Raw genomic sequence first — 19221 nt, 5'->3', positions numbered from 1 at the left:
TGAACCAATCGAAAAAATGAAATTTCAACATAGAAATTATTTTTAAAATCAATGATCCCAAATGTTATGGATCAATAATAATTTTTTGATATTGGAAAATTTAATGACATGAGCAACCTGCCTTGTAGATATCTACTATTTGATATTAACAATAATTAATCACATAAGAACAAATATAATATAATAACAAGACCTGACTATTAACAATATTCCAAAACATATTTTAATAAAAAACGTATATAATTACAAATAAGAAATAGTGCCATAGAATATTCTTTTAAGATAAGAATCTTAGAAATACACATCTCAAAAAATATTATTTTATTTTAATTAGCAAACCATTAATTAAATTGTGCAAATCCCAAATCCCAAACTAGTAGTAGCGTCCGAGGATACCGAGCTTGCACTAGAAGTGGTTTTTTCGGTTGCCGACTGTCGGATCTGTATTCATTGCGGAAGGAAAATTTTTGTTTCTATGGATTGAAGACTGTCTGATCTAGATTCATTGCAAAAGATAAAGTTTTGTTTCTATGGATTGAAGACTGTCTGATCTAGATTCATTGCAAAAGATAAAGTTTCGTTTCCATGGATTGAAGAAATCCATCAGAACTGAGCTGAAGTTTTGTTAACCTTTCAGGTACCCCGGTTTCTTCAATTCGTTAAATTCAGGGAAACTAAAGTTTTGTTAACCCTGAAGGTGCCCCTGTTTCTTCAATTCGTTAAATTCAGGGAAAGCGTTAAAAGCTGCAGGTGCGGTCATGGCGTCTTTTAAAATCCCTGCGTTAATCGCATTAGTATTCTGCTGCCGTATGATCTATTGTTCTGCACAAGCCGATTCGAATCTCACGGCTTATACTGTTCTGGAAAAGTACGGATTTCCCGCGGGCCTATTGCCGACAAATGTGAAGGGTTATAACTTGAATGAGGACGAAAGCTTCGAGATTTATTTTGAGAATTCTTGCAGCTTCAGCTTGGAATCAGGTTACAGTCTCAAATACAGAGATCGCATCACAGGGCGCATTTCGATGGGATCTCTGAAGGATTTGAAAGGCATCAAAGTTAAGGTATTGTTCTTCTGGTTCAGCATTGATGAAGTTGTTCGCCATGGAGATAATTTGGAATTCTCTGTCGGAATTGCTTCGGCTTCCTTTTCCGTTGATAATTTTGTGGAATCTCCCCAGTGTGGCTGCGGATTTGACTGTAATACTATTCTCACGGCCGAAGCCTAGATCTGAAAATGTTTTAGGGCTAGGGTTTCAGTGAGTCAGATGCCATATTGAGTTGAAATTTAGTTGGAGTTATCGTTTGGCTAAGGTAGTAAGGGCCAGGGTTTTAATGAGTTGGGTGTCGTAATTAGTTCAAATTTAGTTGGTTAGCATGTGGGTAAGGCAGAAGTGTTTGAGACTACCTAAACTAGGTATAGGTCTAGAATCATTTTGAAACTTTATCTCAAATTCATTTAGATGGATGTATACAATATACAAGTTTAAAAGTTTTAATAATATTTGTATTTTTATCAATATTTTAAAAGATAATATAATTTTAGTTAAATTCTAGTTTATTTCGTAAGTAGGAATAGAGAGAATGATTTTATGTCTTTTTTTTGTGTCATTTTATGTTAAATTTCTTGAATGTTAGATTGGTTCAACCTCAAGTCTTTATTAAATTTGAGAGATCAAATCGTATTTCTTATGGCAAGGACAAGCTTCAACTTTAATTTTATATGATATAGGCCTATTCATATTATTCAACAAATAACTTTCTCTAGATGTTCCCTTCTTGAAAGTTAACAAATTTTCAATCTAGAGAAAGTGTCAAAAGCTTTATGGACAAAGTCAAATCAGACTACTACGAGGTTGCATACAAGAACAATTATGTAATATTTGATCAAGTGAATGTTGGCTAAAGCTTTATGAGGAGGGTGAAATTATTTAAGTAGGAGGTTGCATACAAGGACAATTACATAATATTTGATCAAGTGAATGTTGGCTAAAGCTTTACAAGGAGGGTGAAATTATTCAAGTAAGAGGTTGCATACAAGAACAATTGCATAATATTTTATCAAGTGAATATTGGCTAACGCTTTATGAGGAGGGTGAAATCATTCAAGTAAGAGGTTGCATACAAGGACAATTACATAATATTTGATCAAGTGAATATTGGCTAAAGCTTTATGAGGAGGGTGAAATCATTCCAGAAAGAGGTTGTATTCAAGGATAATAACATAATATTTGTTCAAATGAATATTGGCTAAAGCTTTATGAGGAGGGTGAAATCATTCTAGAGAGAGGTTGCACACAAGGACAATTACATAATATTTGATCATGTGAATATTGGCTAAAGCTTAATGAGGAGGGTGAAATCACTCTAGTATGAGGTTGCACACAAGGACAATTACATAACATTTGATCAAGTGGGATGGTGAAATCATTCTAGTAAGAGGTTGCAATAGGGACAATTACGAATATTGACTAATCATTTAAGAGACTACACAAGAGGACAATTACATAATATTTGATGAAGTGAAAATTTCATAACAAAATAACTCATGTATTTATTTATTTTACTATCTAGTTTTAATTCAATTATTGCTCTGATGTGGATGAAGTAGATGTGTTTGACACTAAGTAAATATACTAGCTAAAGTTTAATAATATTATGTGCATTTTATTTATATTTTATATAAGAAGATAAGTTTTGTTGAAGGGTTATAGTTTGATTGGTTAATTAAGTTTGATGAGGATGATGACATTTTTTTTTATTATGTCATTTACCAATGTTTATATACCTTAAATGTCAAATTACCTCATGGTCACTCCCTTTTTTATTATGTTGCTCATGTAAGCTTAATGAGGACGACCTTGGATATAAATATAGACTCAACTACAATATTAAATATGTAAATTTCTAGCAAGGTAGTGGATAGATTTTCAATCTAGAGAAAGTTGTCAAAGATTTATGAGGAGGGTGGAATTGTTTTTGAAACTTGAGGGAATCCTTAAAAAATACATTAAGAGATAATATATAAGAACAATTCCATAATATTTAATTAATCAAATATTTTAAAATAAAATAACCTTATTTTATTGATTTATTTATACATACACACACACAAAATTCTTATATATATATAATTTGAATTCTATATATACATTATATTATCATCTTTATTATAATAAGACATATGTTTATTTATATCTTAAAATATGCATATATAAAAATTTATACAAGAAATTAATATTATAAGAAACCTTGTAAATATATCAAAAAAATACTTAATGTATTCAATGCATATATGCATCTAAAAATATTCTAGGGAATGAGCATTTAGTACATGTGTAAGCTCCTTTGATACCACTAATTAGTTTTCTTAAAGGTAAATTAGCAAGATGCATGTAATGAGGATGTATTAATATGAAATAAAAATTTCCTTATTGAGTAGTTTCAAACACAAATGTAATTAGGTGCTTTGATATGTTTTTCTATTATAATTTAATTATTCTTAATATATATAAAATACTCCAATAAATATATACAAGAATAAAATTTCAAATTACTTTAAAATATTTGTCCTTTTTTTTCATTTTATATAAAGTTTGCAACATAAAATTGCTGATATGTTTCCTTATCAAATATGATATCAAGTATAAATACATATTCTTTCACATTTGATGCACTTAGCCTTTGATATATGTAAAATTCAATAAAGAAGGAAAACCCTCCAATCTATTCACATAAAACTAATCTTCTTGATCTTCATGGAGAATTTGAATCAATGATTGATCATTATGCTTGCCTAGCAACAAAAATTCACCACATACTTCAATCTCATTTCTCCAAAGGAGCAATTGGCCAAACAATCAACAACTTCGTTGAACACAAATAAAGGAGATAAAATCGAAGTTTGAAGAAAGATGGATGTTTTGTATAACTATCAAGAACAATCTTTATGAGGAATTCAAAAAATCTATCTTATTAAGCAAACAAACCAAAATCATGGACTTTTTTTTTCACATCACTTTATCCCAACCCAACTCAAAAGCATTCTTTAAATCCTTAAAAATAGCCCAATCCTCCATGTTATTGTTAAAATGCACCTCTGTGAAGATGGACTTTTTTTAATAGATCCTCTATTATCATGTCCAAATCCACCAATTTCCATAGCACATAGGTTTTCCTTTATATAACCACCAGTATTTATTTTGAGAAAATAATTAGGAGGAGCAATACGCTTAACTAATTGGGTGGCCCTCTTAGAAATCTTTTTCATTCTCCCTATATGAGCCTAAAAAATAATGTGAAAAGAAAGTCCAAGGAGATTAATAATATCTACATTTGAAGAAGATAAAGACTCTCTAAGGTTAAACTTATCCTCATTAGTTTCTTGAGTGTACTCTTGACCTTATGCCAAACCTAGAAGACCAATTGGTGATATTCTTCTAAGATACATTCATTTCATTCTATGAAAATTTGTCAAATGATGAAGGATGGCCCAAATCCAAAGCAACTACAAGAAAGGAAGCTAAACTAGGGGATGCCATAAATCTTCCCAAAATTTCCACAAAGAGGAAGCTTGCACGAGGTCTCCTCCAAAACTTTCACTAAAGCCACAAAATTTCCACAAAGGAAGAACATTGAAAGAAGAAATTGTCATAACTTTCTTCATTGCAACAAGGGAAGAAAAATGAAGGACAATAAAATCATTGTTTTTTTATATTTCCAAGATGAGAGATTTATTTTGACACAACAACCACAGGAATATATTGCACACATGTTAACCAATTTTATTCCAATTATATTTTCACCAAGAAAACACTCCCAAGTTTCTCTATTGAAACTCAAGAAAAACAATAACCTTGAACCTTTAGGATCATGACCCCAATTAAGTGAAAACCATTCTCTAAATAGAAAAAAGGTTGCTCAACAAATAGAAGACAATATTTCACTACTCTTAAATCCCACCTCTAGGCCAACTATTTGAATTGTACCACTAATAAACCAAGGATCCCCTTAAAGAAGTAGAGCATTTAAAACTATCCACTCTCGACAATCCAACTTGAAAAAGTATTTCCTTATAGGATCAAAGACAAGGGTTATACAAGGCAACACATGACTATAACAAGGTACTCATTTTTTGGCAAGCTAGCATCCACTTGGAATATGTTATATTTAAGGATGACACTATCATAAAGTAGAAACTAATGTAATATGACTCTTGGGTTCAAGGAGTCATATTACATTGGTTTAGATACTTTAGAGATGAATACTTTTGAGGTTTCAATGTAAGGATTTGCTCCTTCAATTGATTCAATTTAGATAAGGGCTAATGATTAGAAAGCGAGAGGTGATCTAGAGGTAGTTATGGGTTCTAACCCTTTGTGTTATATTTCTTTAGATGATTCTAATCTTGTGCCAAAATTTAAGAATAAGGGAGATGGTAACACAAAATCTATGCCCCTCTTGGGTATCCATAAAAAAATCTTTAAAATGTGTGTGTGTGTGTGTGTGTGTGTGTGCGCGCGCACGCGCGCGCGTGTGTGAAACTCTTCAAAATTTTAAAGAACATCAAATCTACTGAAATCCCCTCTAGTCATGGCTTTGTTTTAATGAATTGGAACCTTTGTCTTTGGCAAATATTTTGAATAGGAATTAACCCCTTCAAACCAGGTCCATTATTTTGCACTAAGGCTTTATCCTTTTCTTTATAATTGATTACATGCATCCTAGAAGAAGGTTGCTAAAGCTTTGCTCCTAACTTACGACAATTTATTTGTAGTTGTTCATACTCATGGAAATTACAAAATTAAAATGATGGTGCTTCATAGTCAACATATAGGATCTAACTCCTACTTCCTAATCTTATTTCTAGAGTTAAAGTAAAATGTCATTTAAACTAATTTCTACACATAGACAAGAAAAATTTAGGGGTTACACTAGAATCAAGGGCTTACTAAGATGCACCCATGGATTTTCCTAAAATAATAACAAAGGAGTGCAAGATTTTATGGTACTAAAAATCCACTGGAATTCAATGAAGTTGAATCCAAATAGGAATCCTCATTGGAAGCTCTTCTATAGGATCAAACCCTAGATGCCATAGTTTGATTAAAATCCCTACATGATTATAAAAATAAGGAACACCTTCAAAGATCATAGTTTGACCTACTAACTCAAACACACCACAAAGAAGAAAATATGTATCCTTAGACAACGACCATTTCCCTATTGGATACTAATTATAATGGGTTAATATCTCATAAAGAAAGAAAATTGATGTGAATTCCCAGGAATTTGTTTAGATTGATCATCATTACTAGTCAATCCTCACTTCTTTGCAAACATCCATTAGGTTTTGAGTGCAACCCTAAAAACTTAATATTCTTGCACTTTCTTCTAGTATGCATTAAAAAGAATTGTCAGGTTCACTTTCCTACATGATGAAGACTATCCATTAACTGCAACATTCTTAAATAAGAAAGGTGGGTTCCCCGAGCTCCTAGAGGACGCTATGAATCTAGCCATAAAAATCCACAATGATTTAACCAATAATTTGTAATGCTCAACAATCCATACCCACCCACTACATAGGCCCTTCTACTTCCACAATAGTAGGAGCAAATTAGGCCATCAAAACCCCCATGCACCCTTGTGCATAACCCTTGCCATTACTTGCATCATCATTCACTTCGTCACTCTAATAGTTGATTGAGAAATAATGAGTTAAAGTGGCTTCTAGTTATCAAATATTTCTATTTTGATATTTTATCTCTTGGCTAAGCAATATCATTACATTTATTAGAGGCCTAATCATCATAACACTAACTAGAAAATTTTCTATAGCATTCATCTTCCTTTTGCACTATTGAGATTAATAAACTCTACCTAATAATGCCTTAAATTCCTTTGAATAAAATGTGATTTTCTACCCAATTTTGGATAGACCACAACCATCATTCTACTATTGCTTTCCACTCTACCTCGTTATTAGTTTTGATATCAACAAAGAATGATCCCGTATACAAAATCACATCTAGAGTTCTTGAACAAAACCAACACTTGCATTTCCAAGTGTCACGATGATTTATCAAAAACTTGCATTTTCAAGTTGTCTTGAGATGATTAATTAAAGTTCAATTTCATATAATTCAATCCTCCTTCTCACTTGTGTTAGGTTCTTTCTTATTATTATTTTGACCTCAAGTATTGATTGCTCTTAACCCTTTACTGGGGTTGTTTGAACAATTCTATTTTTAGATGTAAGAATTATTTCTAAGGAAATAAATGTGTGTTGCATACTTCCATACATTATGGTCATTGTCTCTTTAAAAGTATTTGCAATTATAATGAATTTACATGTATCATATTCCCATATTTCTCTCTAATTCATCCTTCATTACAACTAATTCCCATATTTCTCATAAATGTTGGGATGCGTTTCTAAATTTGAATGTGTTCTAGTTTTCAACATTAATAACTCTACAAACTTAGTTACAAACAACCAAATATAATGACCTAATCAAACTAGATAACAAACCCAAAAAAGTCTATTTTGCTATTAGATGAACATTTTTACTTTGAGATGTATACATTCATTTTAACGAAATAAATGTGTTGTAGCACTTCCATGCATTTTAGCTTATGTCTAGATTATAAGGTATATGCAATAAATGAGTTATGATGAGTGGCATGATCTCATATTTCTCTATAACACATCCTTCATTACAATTAATTATATGAGTAACAATTTAAAAAAACTCATAAAAAGGTGGATGCATTTCTCATTCTAAATAAGATCCATCATTATACATTAATAATTCTAGAAATCTAAGAACCATTATAAATTACAAAGAACCAAATTAATGACATAATCCAACGAGGCAACAACACACAAAAAAATTCCTTACCCATTAGTAATTCCCTTATGGCTTGGTAGGGGAACAAAAATGAAAATGGAAATGAGAATAAGACTTATAGAGTACGGTTAATATTTTAGCTTTATTGGTTGGTAATTGGCCTATATTTCGTAAAAACTATTGAGACATTTGACTACAACTATTGAATGAACAACTATTGTGCAAGAATATAGTGGGTATCAATCAACCATTTGAAAAGATCATTTTTTTTACCACTCAAATTCATGGATACCCATAAGTTGAAACTTTAACACTAGAAAAAAATTAAATATCAAAATCCAACATACCATTTACCATCGACAAGTACCTAAAATTAAGATATACAAATAATAAAACCTTTTCCCTAATACAACGACAACAATACCAACAAAAACAAAAAAAACAAAAAACCCAAAAAAACAACTCCCAACTCACCTTATCCTTGAGGCCTTTCATTAAATTGAACATTTCTCTCCATAAAAACTAATCCCCAATAACCATTTTGGCAAAACAAAAAGCTACCTTAACGAATTCCAAAGCTTTCTTCTTGGTCACCGAGACAAATCTCTGGTCAGCCAAGGTTAACAAGCTTCCACGCCTCTCACGTTGTACCTTCCAATACAATCCCTTGTCTCCCTTCTTTTGACTTTCCAACTTCTATTCCTTCACGCTGAATCTAAACTCTTGCTAACCCCAGAAACCCCCCTCCCTGTTTTCCCCCAATTTGCTATATTTAGGGCCAAAGTTAGAAGCTTGCAAGTGCGGCCATGGCATCCGCTAAAATCCCTGCGCTGATCGCATTGGTTCTCTGCAGCTGTATGATTTATTGTTCCGCGCAAGCTGATTCGAATCTCACGGCTTATACTGTACTAGAAAAGTACGGATTTCCATCGGGCCTGTTGCCGACGAATGTGAAGGGTTATACCTTGAACGACGATGGAAGCTTCGAGATTTATTTTGAAAATTCTTGCAGCTTCAGCTTGGAATCAGGTTATAGTCTCAAATATAGAGATAGCATCACAGGACGCATTTCGACGGGATCTCTGAAGGATTTGAAAGGCATCAGCGTAAAGGTATTGTTCTTCTGGCTCACCATTGATGGCGTTGTTCGCGAGGGGGATAGCTTGGAATTCTCCGTAGGAGTTGTTTCGGCTTCTTTTCCTGTTGATAATTTTGTTGAATCTCCTCAATGTGGCTGCGGCCTTGACTGCAATGCTCTTCTCAGGGCCGAAGTCTAGATCTGGAAATCTGTTAGGGTTAGGGTTTCAGGGAGTTAACTGCAGTGTTCAGTTTAATAGGAGTTATTATGTGGTTATGGTAGGTGCGTGGGAGACTGAGTAAACTGTATCTATTTAAAATGTTCTGTACTTTGTGTTTATGTTCAATTGGGGAAGTGGATCTGGTGAGGATCACTGTGTTGGAATTTCTTAAGCAAACTGATTTATAGATCAATCTCTTGGCGACTTTTAACAGATTGAATCTTTTTTCTCATGAGACCTTTAAGTGTAGGCTCCCTTCTAAATATTATAATCCACTGTGAATCAACAATTATATGAATATCTATGTAATCTACTTATTTGAAGGACATTCTGAAATGTCAGCTTTGAACAACACTTGCCATGGATCATGTACTTCTACATGTAGTTTTTTTCTTATAATTAAAGTGAAAGCATTGTGATTTTAAAGAATCTAGTTTTTTCTTACTTTTTGGTTTTGAACTCGTGAATAATACTTTGATGTGTAACTTTTTGTTATATTTATAGAGAGATCAATTGTGATGTCAAAGCATCTAGCATAGCATTTTATAATTCTGTGCTACGTGCTTTAGGTTAAGATGATATATTTACTCTTTGATATTGTATGGTTTTATAATACTGAAACTGTTTATATTCGACAGTCAATTAGCAATTTCTTATTCTAATGTGATGACTTTGTGCGAGTCTTGATTTGCTAAGAAATTAAATGGAGAGTTTGTGTTCTTGCATCAAAGACAAGTTTCCAATGCTATTATTTAAGAATTACATATACGCATTATCATTCGATAAAACAATACATATTTGATAAATGAGGGAGCTCTATGTTAAATGGTTTCTAAGATGCACCACTTATTAATGGTTCTATAAATGGCGTAATAGTTTAGTGGGATTAATTTTGGGGCAAGCCATAGAATTATGTGAGATTGAGTCAAAGTAGTATTAAAATAGATGATCTATTGGATGCTTTGATAACCATCTTTATGATTACCGCATAGATGCAATTAATACTAAACAGGTCATTCAAGCTCACGAAAAGTGGGCTCTTATGAACCCAAACTCTTGAAACACGGATCAATAATTTTTAAGCAAAAGTAAGTGACTATTCTCAATAAAACATTATTTAGTTCAATAAATTATAAAAAGAGCTAAACATAATGCATGACATGAGGCTTCCATGTGATCCTATATATCTTAAATGTGGTGCAACCAGACATGCAAGAATTTTACTGCTGGAAAACTCATCCTAATAAAGATTAGAAAAGTGAATGGATGTGAAAATGTTACATGTGGCTAGTATGTGTAAACTTTTGTCAAACTTAAGTTGTCTTATTGTTGGAAGATTTGTTCATTTTGAATTGTCAAGAAATTTAGAGTGATTAAGGAATAGCTTGAAGGATCTACAAACATTCTTCTATTATTGTCTTGTAGATTTCTTTCTAGATATTATTAATGGTAAAATGATGTGTATTAGTTTCATGATCCAACATATGCACTGTTAGAAACTACAGTTGTTGTTGCACCAAAAGGTAGGCTTGGCTTTGGGAATGATTAGGAAGCAAGTGGGCTTGTTAGAGAAATACAAGTGGGTACTTAATCAACTAGATTTAATTAGCTAATCAAGTAGGTTTATTATGGGTGAATGGGTTGGGTTAAGTCTGAACCATTGGGCTAGGATTGGATTAAAGATTAGGTTAGGGTTGAGGACTGATTAAGTGGTATTATTTAATCAAAATAGGAATTTGGAATTAAATTAAATAGGTATTGTGTAATTATTCAATGTAATAGATGGGAGATTTAATCAATAATCAAACCATTGGTTGTTATTTGATTTATCAATTGAACTATAGTCAATAAATTAGATTAATTAACTAGGGGATAATATAAATTAATTAAATATTAAATACTTAATTAATAATATCTTAGAAGATGACTAAATAGGATTACTTAATTGTGTAGTCAAATTTTTAGGTGTCTACATTTTGTCTGTTTTTGACATAGTGTTGGGACAATATTATTTTGAAGAATGTTTGAAAATAATAGAAGACAGAGAAAATTTTAAAAGCAACAAAGTTGCCCCGGTGTCGAAAGAGACAGGAGAGAGTAGACTAGGTGATGCCCCCTTGAGAAGGCGAAGAGGAGAGAAAATGAAGCCTGACGACATCTCAAAAAGAAAGAAAATCAAGGCGGAATAGAGAATCTAAAAGGGCTAACTGGAGGTAAAAATTGTGACCAAGATGCAAAAATAACAAAGGGAGGGCAAAAAGGTATCAACTTGGAGGGGGAATAGGGAAAAATGACTCAGAGAGGGTTTAGTATAAGGGCCCATAGGGCTAAACCAAACTTACTTGCCTTTATTTTGCTACTATATCCTTGTTATTTGTGAGCTCTGGATTTGACTAAGGTGATGGTTGGACAAGATGGACCGAGGCACCAAGCATATTTTGTGAGGCAAATTCAATGACATGGGGTAGTGGACAAAATGTTAGGCTCAAAAATTTGCTCTTTCCTTTTGTCATTTTTGTTTTAATTTCAATCATGTGTTTCAAAAATGCATTCTCGTAGGCTAGGGATTGACGAGAATGTTGTCGGGATTGGCAGGATCATGATCCCAAAAAAAGTTGGTTGGGGTAGGGGTTGGGAGGGTCAAGTCTAGGGCATGCTCATAGGATTGCGAGAGGTCAAAGAGGGGGAAAATTAGTCATGGGAAAATGGTCTTGCATTGAATTTGAAATGGGATTGCTTTCCCACCAAGAATTTTATGTGGGTTCACAATCCCGCCTCAAATTTTAGGTAGGATTGCATTCCCACTGGGGTCAACTGATTTGGGGGGCCAATGTGGGAACATAGTCTTGGGGTTGTGGGAATGCGGTTCGTAGCCAACATGATCATGGGTAGAGGGTTGAAATTAAATGGTAGGCTGGGAGCAAGGGGCCAAACCTGGAGGTGGGACTAGGGATAGTTAATAACTGACTAATGGCTAACATAAGTTAGTTTTGGTGGATGCAATAGTCCATGGATCAGCTCATGTCATGGGCGAGACATGTTGTAGTGGGAGAGAGACCAATTGCTCCAAGAGCTAGCAGTGGTGAGGGCACATGCCTCAGTGCATGGTGGTAGATCACAGACAGATATTGATGAGATTGATATTTTACAGTGTGATCGAGATAGGAGGGAGGTGTAGATGCTAGATTTGAGGGAGCGGGTTGCATTCTATTGGGCCAACTACCACGCAATAGTGCCACCAATATGAGGGAGAAGTTTTGGAGAGCCACTCAGGGGTTTCCTAAGACAAGTACTAGGATGGAGGTTGTGACTAGTAGTAGTGTCAAGGTAGGGGGGTCTCAATGGACTTGGTAGAAATGACAAATGAGACATGGTTTAGTTCACATGATGGAGGCTGAGATACTAGGAGGGGGAGCCTAGAGGGAGGCTGCCGAATGAGCCTAGGGTGGAAGAGATGATACATGAGTAGTTTAGATAGGGGTGATCCAACTAGGGTTGATGATGGTGGCATTGAGGCCAGGGGGAAGGACAAACACCAAGAGAGATTTGAGGATGTGCCTAGTACCACTGCCATTGCCAGATCCCACACAGGTTGCCCTGAGTCCAGGTCCAACAATAGAGATAGGGGGACAACCATGCCCAACAAGAGAGATAGATGGGCAATGATATGATGCATTTTGGGGGTTTACGTGTGCATGCAGGATGTATTTTTGATGAACAATATTATTTTTTAGGGCACAAACCTCGTTGTATCATGTAGACGTTATTAGGATGGAATGTATATTTTTATTATTTTTTAGGGGACTTTATGGGTCTATTCTTTCATTCTTTTCATGGGACATTGGGTGACATGTGTACCATGGATCATGTGCCCCACGTTTTTATGATGTTTTATGATGCCTATATGATGAGATACTAATGTGTGTCATTGTAGGATGCAATGTATCTTTATGATTACGATGTGCTTCTAACATGTTCTTGCAAGATGTGATGCATTTATTTCTATGTAGTTTGTGCATTATGTGTGATTTGATATGCAATGCAGACCTATGTAATGTGAGGTGATCCTATATTGATGCATTTTCTTATGATGGTGCAATGCTTATATGATTTACTTTGTATATGACATATTGGATGCATTATACTTTATCTCTAGATGATTATGTATGATGTATGTTTATGATGCTTTACTTTTATGTGAGATGATGGGATGCATTATGTTTACTTGTATATGCCCCTAATAATGATGGCTAAAAATGAACCTATTTAAGGAGTCAAGAGAGAGACCTAATGAACTACGTGCATTTAAAAATTTTCATTTAATGATTCTAAAATGATAATGATTAATGGACTAAATGAACCTTCAAACTAATGCAAGTAACGTAATATGCAACAAAACAAATAAAATGATAATGATTAATGTAATGAATTACAATAAACACACACCTGAATGCATCTTAAAAATGGAATAAAATGATCAAAATGCAACTAATGCGATTAATTAGGAATCAACGTGGGAATGTATCTGTAATGCATTGAAAATGACATGAAATGTATGAATTGAGTAAGAATGCAACTAAATGCAACCATTAAACATAGCATATCATTCACCAACTATACTCACTATAGGAGGGAAATTACTTACACAACTTTAAGCATAGGGATTGAAAATTGAAGGATTTGTGGGGGATAGTGAGGGGATTTGATGTTTAAATTGAACCCTTAGGGTAATGATTATGGGATGAATCAGATTCAGAAACTTTGGATTCTTTTAGGACTGTAGCATTTGTAGGATCATCATTGTAGGCCTAGTTTGATACTTTTTGCTTAGAATAACTGATTTTGTTTAGATCTTTTGGGAGTCTGAAAAAGGAGTGCTTGTGTTTTCTTTGAGTGAGGGGATGAAACCTGTTGGTGTTTTGAAAAACTACTAAGCAACAAAATGCTCAATACCAAAATGACATCACTCACACAATCTAAGGACTAGCCAATTCCTATTAACAATTATATGTGCAAACCATTTGGACCCAACTTCAACAAAACCAAGGGTGGTTTTCTGCTCTTTAGGCTCTGCAAATCTAGGGTGGGTATACGCAGGGATGATTCAAGACTGGGAAACACTGTATGATGATTATTTTAGTTTCATTTTGATTCTCATCTCAAATCCTCAAATACATGCATAATTCATGACAATTTGATAAACACATCCCATATAACAGTTCTGGCCAACATTATTCTATAGGAATGCACGTGTTCTCAACAATAGTGGCTAACTAAAGCTAAAACATTCCATGCAAACAATTACTGGCCAACTTTGAAGATCTTCAGGAAATAAAAGTAAAATTGATTATAATTTTGCATTTGAAAACCATTTATGACACATCTCTCTTCCAGCTGAATCATTTTGACCAGTGCCTAATCCATTAGGGTTCAGAGTCTACTACAAATCCTTAGATCTAATTTGTTGCCTTACAACAAATATTATTAACAATTCTTATCAGAATTCATCATTCAAAAATCCTTTCTACTACTCTAGCAACCTTATCAAATTCATCAAAGCTTTTACTTAATCCATTGAACTAATAGCAGTGATGAACAGATATACAACCTAACTGGATTGCATTCAATTGCACAAGCCTTTACTCATACAATATCAAGATGACCAGGTAATCAAAAGGAGGCAAAATTCAAAAAGAACTGATATGGGGACAGCTCATAATTTGCATTCATCTTCTTTGAAAAGTGTATACATTCGCAGTGAACTCAAAATGACCTTAAGAATAAACACATAGATCATTCTACATTCATGTATTCTCAGGAACTAATAGAGAAAATACATCATAAACTTGTCAAAATAGTGGACCAAAAAAACTAACTATATCACCTAGAAACAATAGAAATCGGACCCTTCTCTAGCCTTGGAATCTCACTTACATAGTGTGAGATGCAACAAGCTTCAGGCTAAGAGAAAAATGATAGGTGTCCTTTACAAGAAATATTTACATACACCTATCACCCAATGACAAAATGTGAGTAACAAAAAGACTTATACATCAAACATTCTTTTTGTGGGCCCCTTTCTATTACATCCTCTATTGTTGCTGATTTGGCTGCTATTCTGATCTCTCTTTCTATGTAACTGCCAAGCTAGCCACCGATGAAGATTGTTTTGATGATTGCACATTAATCTACACATGTGGGTTTCCACTGTCTTTATCCTGTATGGTGGGAGTAACTTCTACTTTTTTCTCTTCTTCGGTTGTATCAACATCATGTGGGCTTGGGCCTGCAACTGAAGGTGGCTGATTATTCTTGTCTTCTTCTTCTAGTTGGGGTTGTGTAGTGATGGTGTCAATGATTTGGATCTCCTCACCTTGCACCTCATCACTGTCAGTTTCATCTTCATCAAACTGTTCACCAGGAGTTATTTTTGCCATCCACTTGTCAAACAGTGTGTCATCTGGCCAATTGAATTGTAAAACATCTCTCTGTCTTTTTAACACATACTCAACCTCATTATCAATAGCAACAAATTCTTGTTTTAAAGAATCAAAGAATATTTGGGCCTTCACCATTTCTTCCATTGTGGTAGCCCACCATGCATGCCCTGTTTCATTTACAATTTTATTCATCCTTAAACAAAAAAAATCATCAAGTTCCTTCGCCCATTCATCTTTGCTTTTCAAATTATTTCTTTTATCTAGGGCACGAGGAAACAAACTGAATTTTTGGCTCTTGTACTTGTTCAAGTAGCCTACTATTATTCTCTGTAAATGAATCCTTTTATTGTCAAAATCAGCAAGATTAGAAACAATGTCAAAGGTTTTTTCAATTTGATCATGAGAATTCCTTATGACAGAAAAACACAAAAATGTCATTTCTTTCTCCCTTCTTACCCATTTATTCACAATAGGCTTTAGAGCCTCATCATTGGCTTTCAACTCCTCCCAAATACTGATCACCCTAGCCAACTGATCATGAATTAGTGGCCATTCAACTTTGTCCCCCAAATATGTGAGAGCTTTTCTTAATTTATCTTCATATTTTGACTCAAACTCTACATGTGAGGCCCACAGTTTACCCTTTTCTTCTTCAAAGTCCTCAGTAGTGTAGTACTGTGGCCTTTGGGGTGTATCTGGTATTTCTATGAGGGCGGTGGATTTGAAGGGTTCAACTGGGGGACGAGGGTATGTTATTCTAGGCCTAGTGGATTTTCCCAATAGCTTGTTCTCAAGCTCAATTCTCTTCTTTACCTCTTTATTGTAGGCATCCACAACTGCCTATACTTGCTCTGTAGCTCAGTCATTTCCTTTTCTTCCCTCTCTACAGTAGCCAAGGAAAATTTAGAGTAATGTACATTCATGTGAGCTGCCTGTACATGTGAGGTATCAACAACTCTCCTCACAATGATACTCCCTGTTAGTCCTGAATCATAAGATTGTAATGGAGCAGCCCTGGACCCTCTTCTCAATGACCACATGACAAGAGCAGCTTGTTCATTACTAAATGCAGTTCCCAAGAACTCTTTTTTATTTGGATCTTGCAATCCAAAATTATTTGACACAAAATTAAAAATCAAGGCATCAACAATGTCCCAATTGGGCAATAATAAAATATTTGCAGCCTTTACCATCGGTCTCCCTTCTTCAGGGGTTATACTCTGAAACTCTTGAATCATTTGTTCCTTTATTTGACTTTGAATGGAGGCTTCATCCATTTCTGGATGCTTTGCTTTCATATTTTTACATCTTTCCTCAAAAATGTGCATGTTTGCCCTCCAAGAAAACTGATGGAAAGCCCTAGACCTTACAAAACTGTCATCAAACAAAAATTGCTGATTGGCTTATTCCAAAACAAGGTCTAATTCCCTTCCCTAAAATCTGCTACAGTTAACTCAAAACTTGGCACAGGAGGCTCTTGGGGGTTCCCTTCATCAATCTCTGCTTGGGTAACAAAAACTCCCCCTTGTGATCCCATTTGTTCAATTTTCTCATCAATCAGTTGCTCCTCCTCAATTCTAATGGGGTTTTGGGAAGGTGAGTAACTCTCATCATGTGGTTCCTCTTCCCTTATTATCATTCTCCTCTTGGGAGAAGGTTCAGGAGGCCTTTCTTTAAAAAAAACACTAGTAGATTCAACTATCTATTTTTCTTTATCCACAATGGGCCTTTGATCCTGAATGACAGTATATCCTGGCCTCCTTTGCACAACTAGTGGGCCTGCCCCTATATTGGGAGTGAAGCCCAATCTTCTCATTATTTCCCTAGCTTTATCTAAAAAAGAATCAATGAAATGTTGCTTCTTCTCATTCATTACCTCCATTATTTTGGGGAATGTACTCATAAGCTTATTTATTTTATCTGTAGTAGTTACAACATTACTAAGAGGGCTATAATCTTTGTCAAAACAATTAATTAAATTTACAACTTTTGAATAGACTCTCCATTTTTCTTTCTTTGTTTCTTGCTCCTGTAGAGAGTACTCATTCCTTATTACATCTTCAGGGAAATAAAATTCATGCTCAACTGGAGAAAGCTTGATCCTATGCCTAAGGGTCGAATTAAAGAAACCTTCTACATCACAAAAGCGAGAGTGAGATACTGCCATTTTATACTGCTCCAAAAATTTGTAGAGGAAGACCCACCCTTCCTTGGTTATTACAAACTAGTGGGCTACTGTGCAAGTGGGAAAAATTGATCTTGTTCCCCTTTTATGCAGAAAAGCTTCTTCTACTCCTCCCAACTACCACAAGAATTCAGCGACTCCTACCTTTAAGGGCACTTGGTAAGGTAGTACATGGTGTGTTCCCTTGAATCCATTAATTCTGATAACAGTTGAAATTGAATATGAGATAACATCTCCCCAATTATGTGAAACTTTTAGATTATGGGGTTTGTGCATAGGCCTAACGAGGTGCATTAGTGCCTTAGGAATCCTAGGATTGTCCCTTAATATGAGGCACCTTAGTTTGGAGGCAAAGTGCCTGTCAAATCTAACAAAACTAGCATTTTTTGCTTCCCCAATCATATCTACACTCCATAATTGAACTGGCAGTGCTTCCCCCTCTTGTTCTCTGTTCATAACCATTTCTTTACCAAAGTATGTAGCCCCCTTAAACAAAAACTTGTGCATCAACAAGGAGTATTGGCCCCAAACCTTCTCCACCTTGCCCTTAGAAATCCCTACCAATCCACTGTGAATCTCATCAGTCAAGTAAGAAGCAAAATAAAAAATTATTTCCACACCAAAAGAGGAGATTTGAGTGATCATATACATGAAGCTCACAGGGATAAAGTCTTCTTCATCCTCTCCTAAAAATCTGCACAATGTCTTGTATATCTCTACTGCCCTGGCATTGAAGCATGCTTTCTTGAAAGGTTCTTTAGAGGATGATGTTATTTTTGGTAGGGTTCCAATTCTGCCAATGTGGGCCTTCAATGCACCTTGTCTAACTACATCCTTCTTTGACATATATCCTTTTTTTTAATTTGTCAAATCAATGGGCACATGATATGTAGTGAGAGGTCCCAAACAGAAAACTTCCCTAATCTCTTCTAGACTAATGGTGATTAGAATTTCACCATCTACTCTTCTCACTACCCTAGTGGCTTGATCATAATTCTTCACCATGGCCTCAAGGAGGTCATAATCCATGAACACACTGAGAAAAACTAACTTTCCCAGGTCGAAATTCCATATATTGGCATGTGGGGCAAATAATTTCCTTTTTGCAAACCATTTCTTGAACAAATTTAAACCAATTTACGAGGTTTGAGCATCCTAGACCCAATTACCCTCATCATACAATCCATCAACTATCCTCAACCTAGGGTTTAATGAGGTCAACTTTTTAACTTGCACTGTCTCTATAGTAGACTCAAGCAACAACTCAAGCAAGTCATCATGTACATTTCTATCCAAATAATTTACTTAACCTGAAAATCCCTTCTTCAGAGGCATCTTTGATTATGCTTTACAAAACTGAAACACCTACAGAGATTATAGTAGGATTACTTACTTGAATTCTGTCCTCGTTTTCCTCTGTATTTCTACAAAAAAATTCGCAAACA

The 19221-nt window shown here is 34.6% G+C and overlaps 2 protein-coding genes across 2 annotated transcripts; both read left to right on the top strand.

The window, feature by feature from the left end:
* Positions 1 to 357: 357 nt before the first annotated feature.
* LOC149572522 (uncharacterized protein At5g01610-like) lies at positions 358 to 1520 on the top strand. Its single transcript, XM_089813643.1, has one exon. It carries the CDS (start codon positions 759 to 761, stop codon positions 1227 to 1229), a length of 471 nt encoding a protein of 156 aa, XP_089669769.1. The 5' UTR covers positions 358 to 758; the 3' UTR covers positions 1230 to 1520.
* A 6862-nt stretch (positions 1521 to 8382) lies between these two features.
* Positions 8383 to 9503, top strand: LOC149572521 (uncharacterized protein At5g01610-like). Its single transcript, XM_089813642.1, has one exon. It carries the CDS (start codon positions 8660 to 8662, stop codon positions 9128 to 9130), a length of 471 nt encoding a protein of 156 aa, XP_089669768.1. The 5' UTR covers positions 8383 to 8659; the 3' UTR covers positions 9131 to 9503.
* The last annotated feature ends 9718 nt before the right edge of the window (positions 9504 to 19221 follow it).

Source organism: Cupressus sempervirens, chromosome 2, assembly GCF_028749045.1.
Source record: "Cupressus sempervirens isolate cs-2001-9-10 chromosome 2, ASM2874904v1, whole genome shotgun sequence".
In the NCBI taxonomy this organism is placed as follows: Eukaryota; Viridiplantae; Streptophyta; class Pinopsida; order Cupressales; family Cupressaceae; genus Cupressus; species Cupressus sempervirens.
The sequence above is the reverse complement of the archived record's forward strand: the minus strand, read 5'-3'. Positions and strand labels throughout refer to the sequence as shown.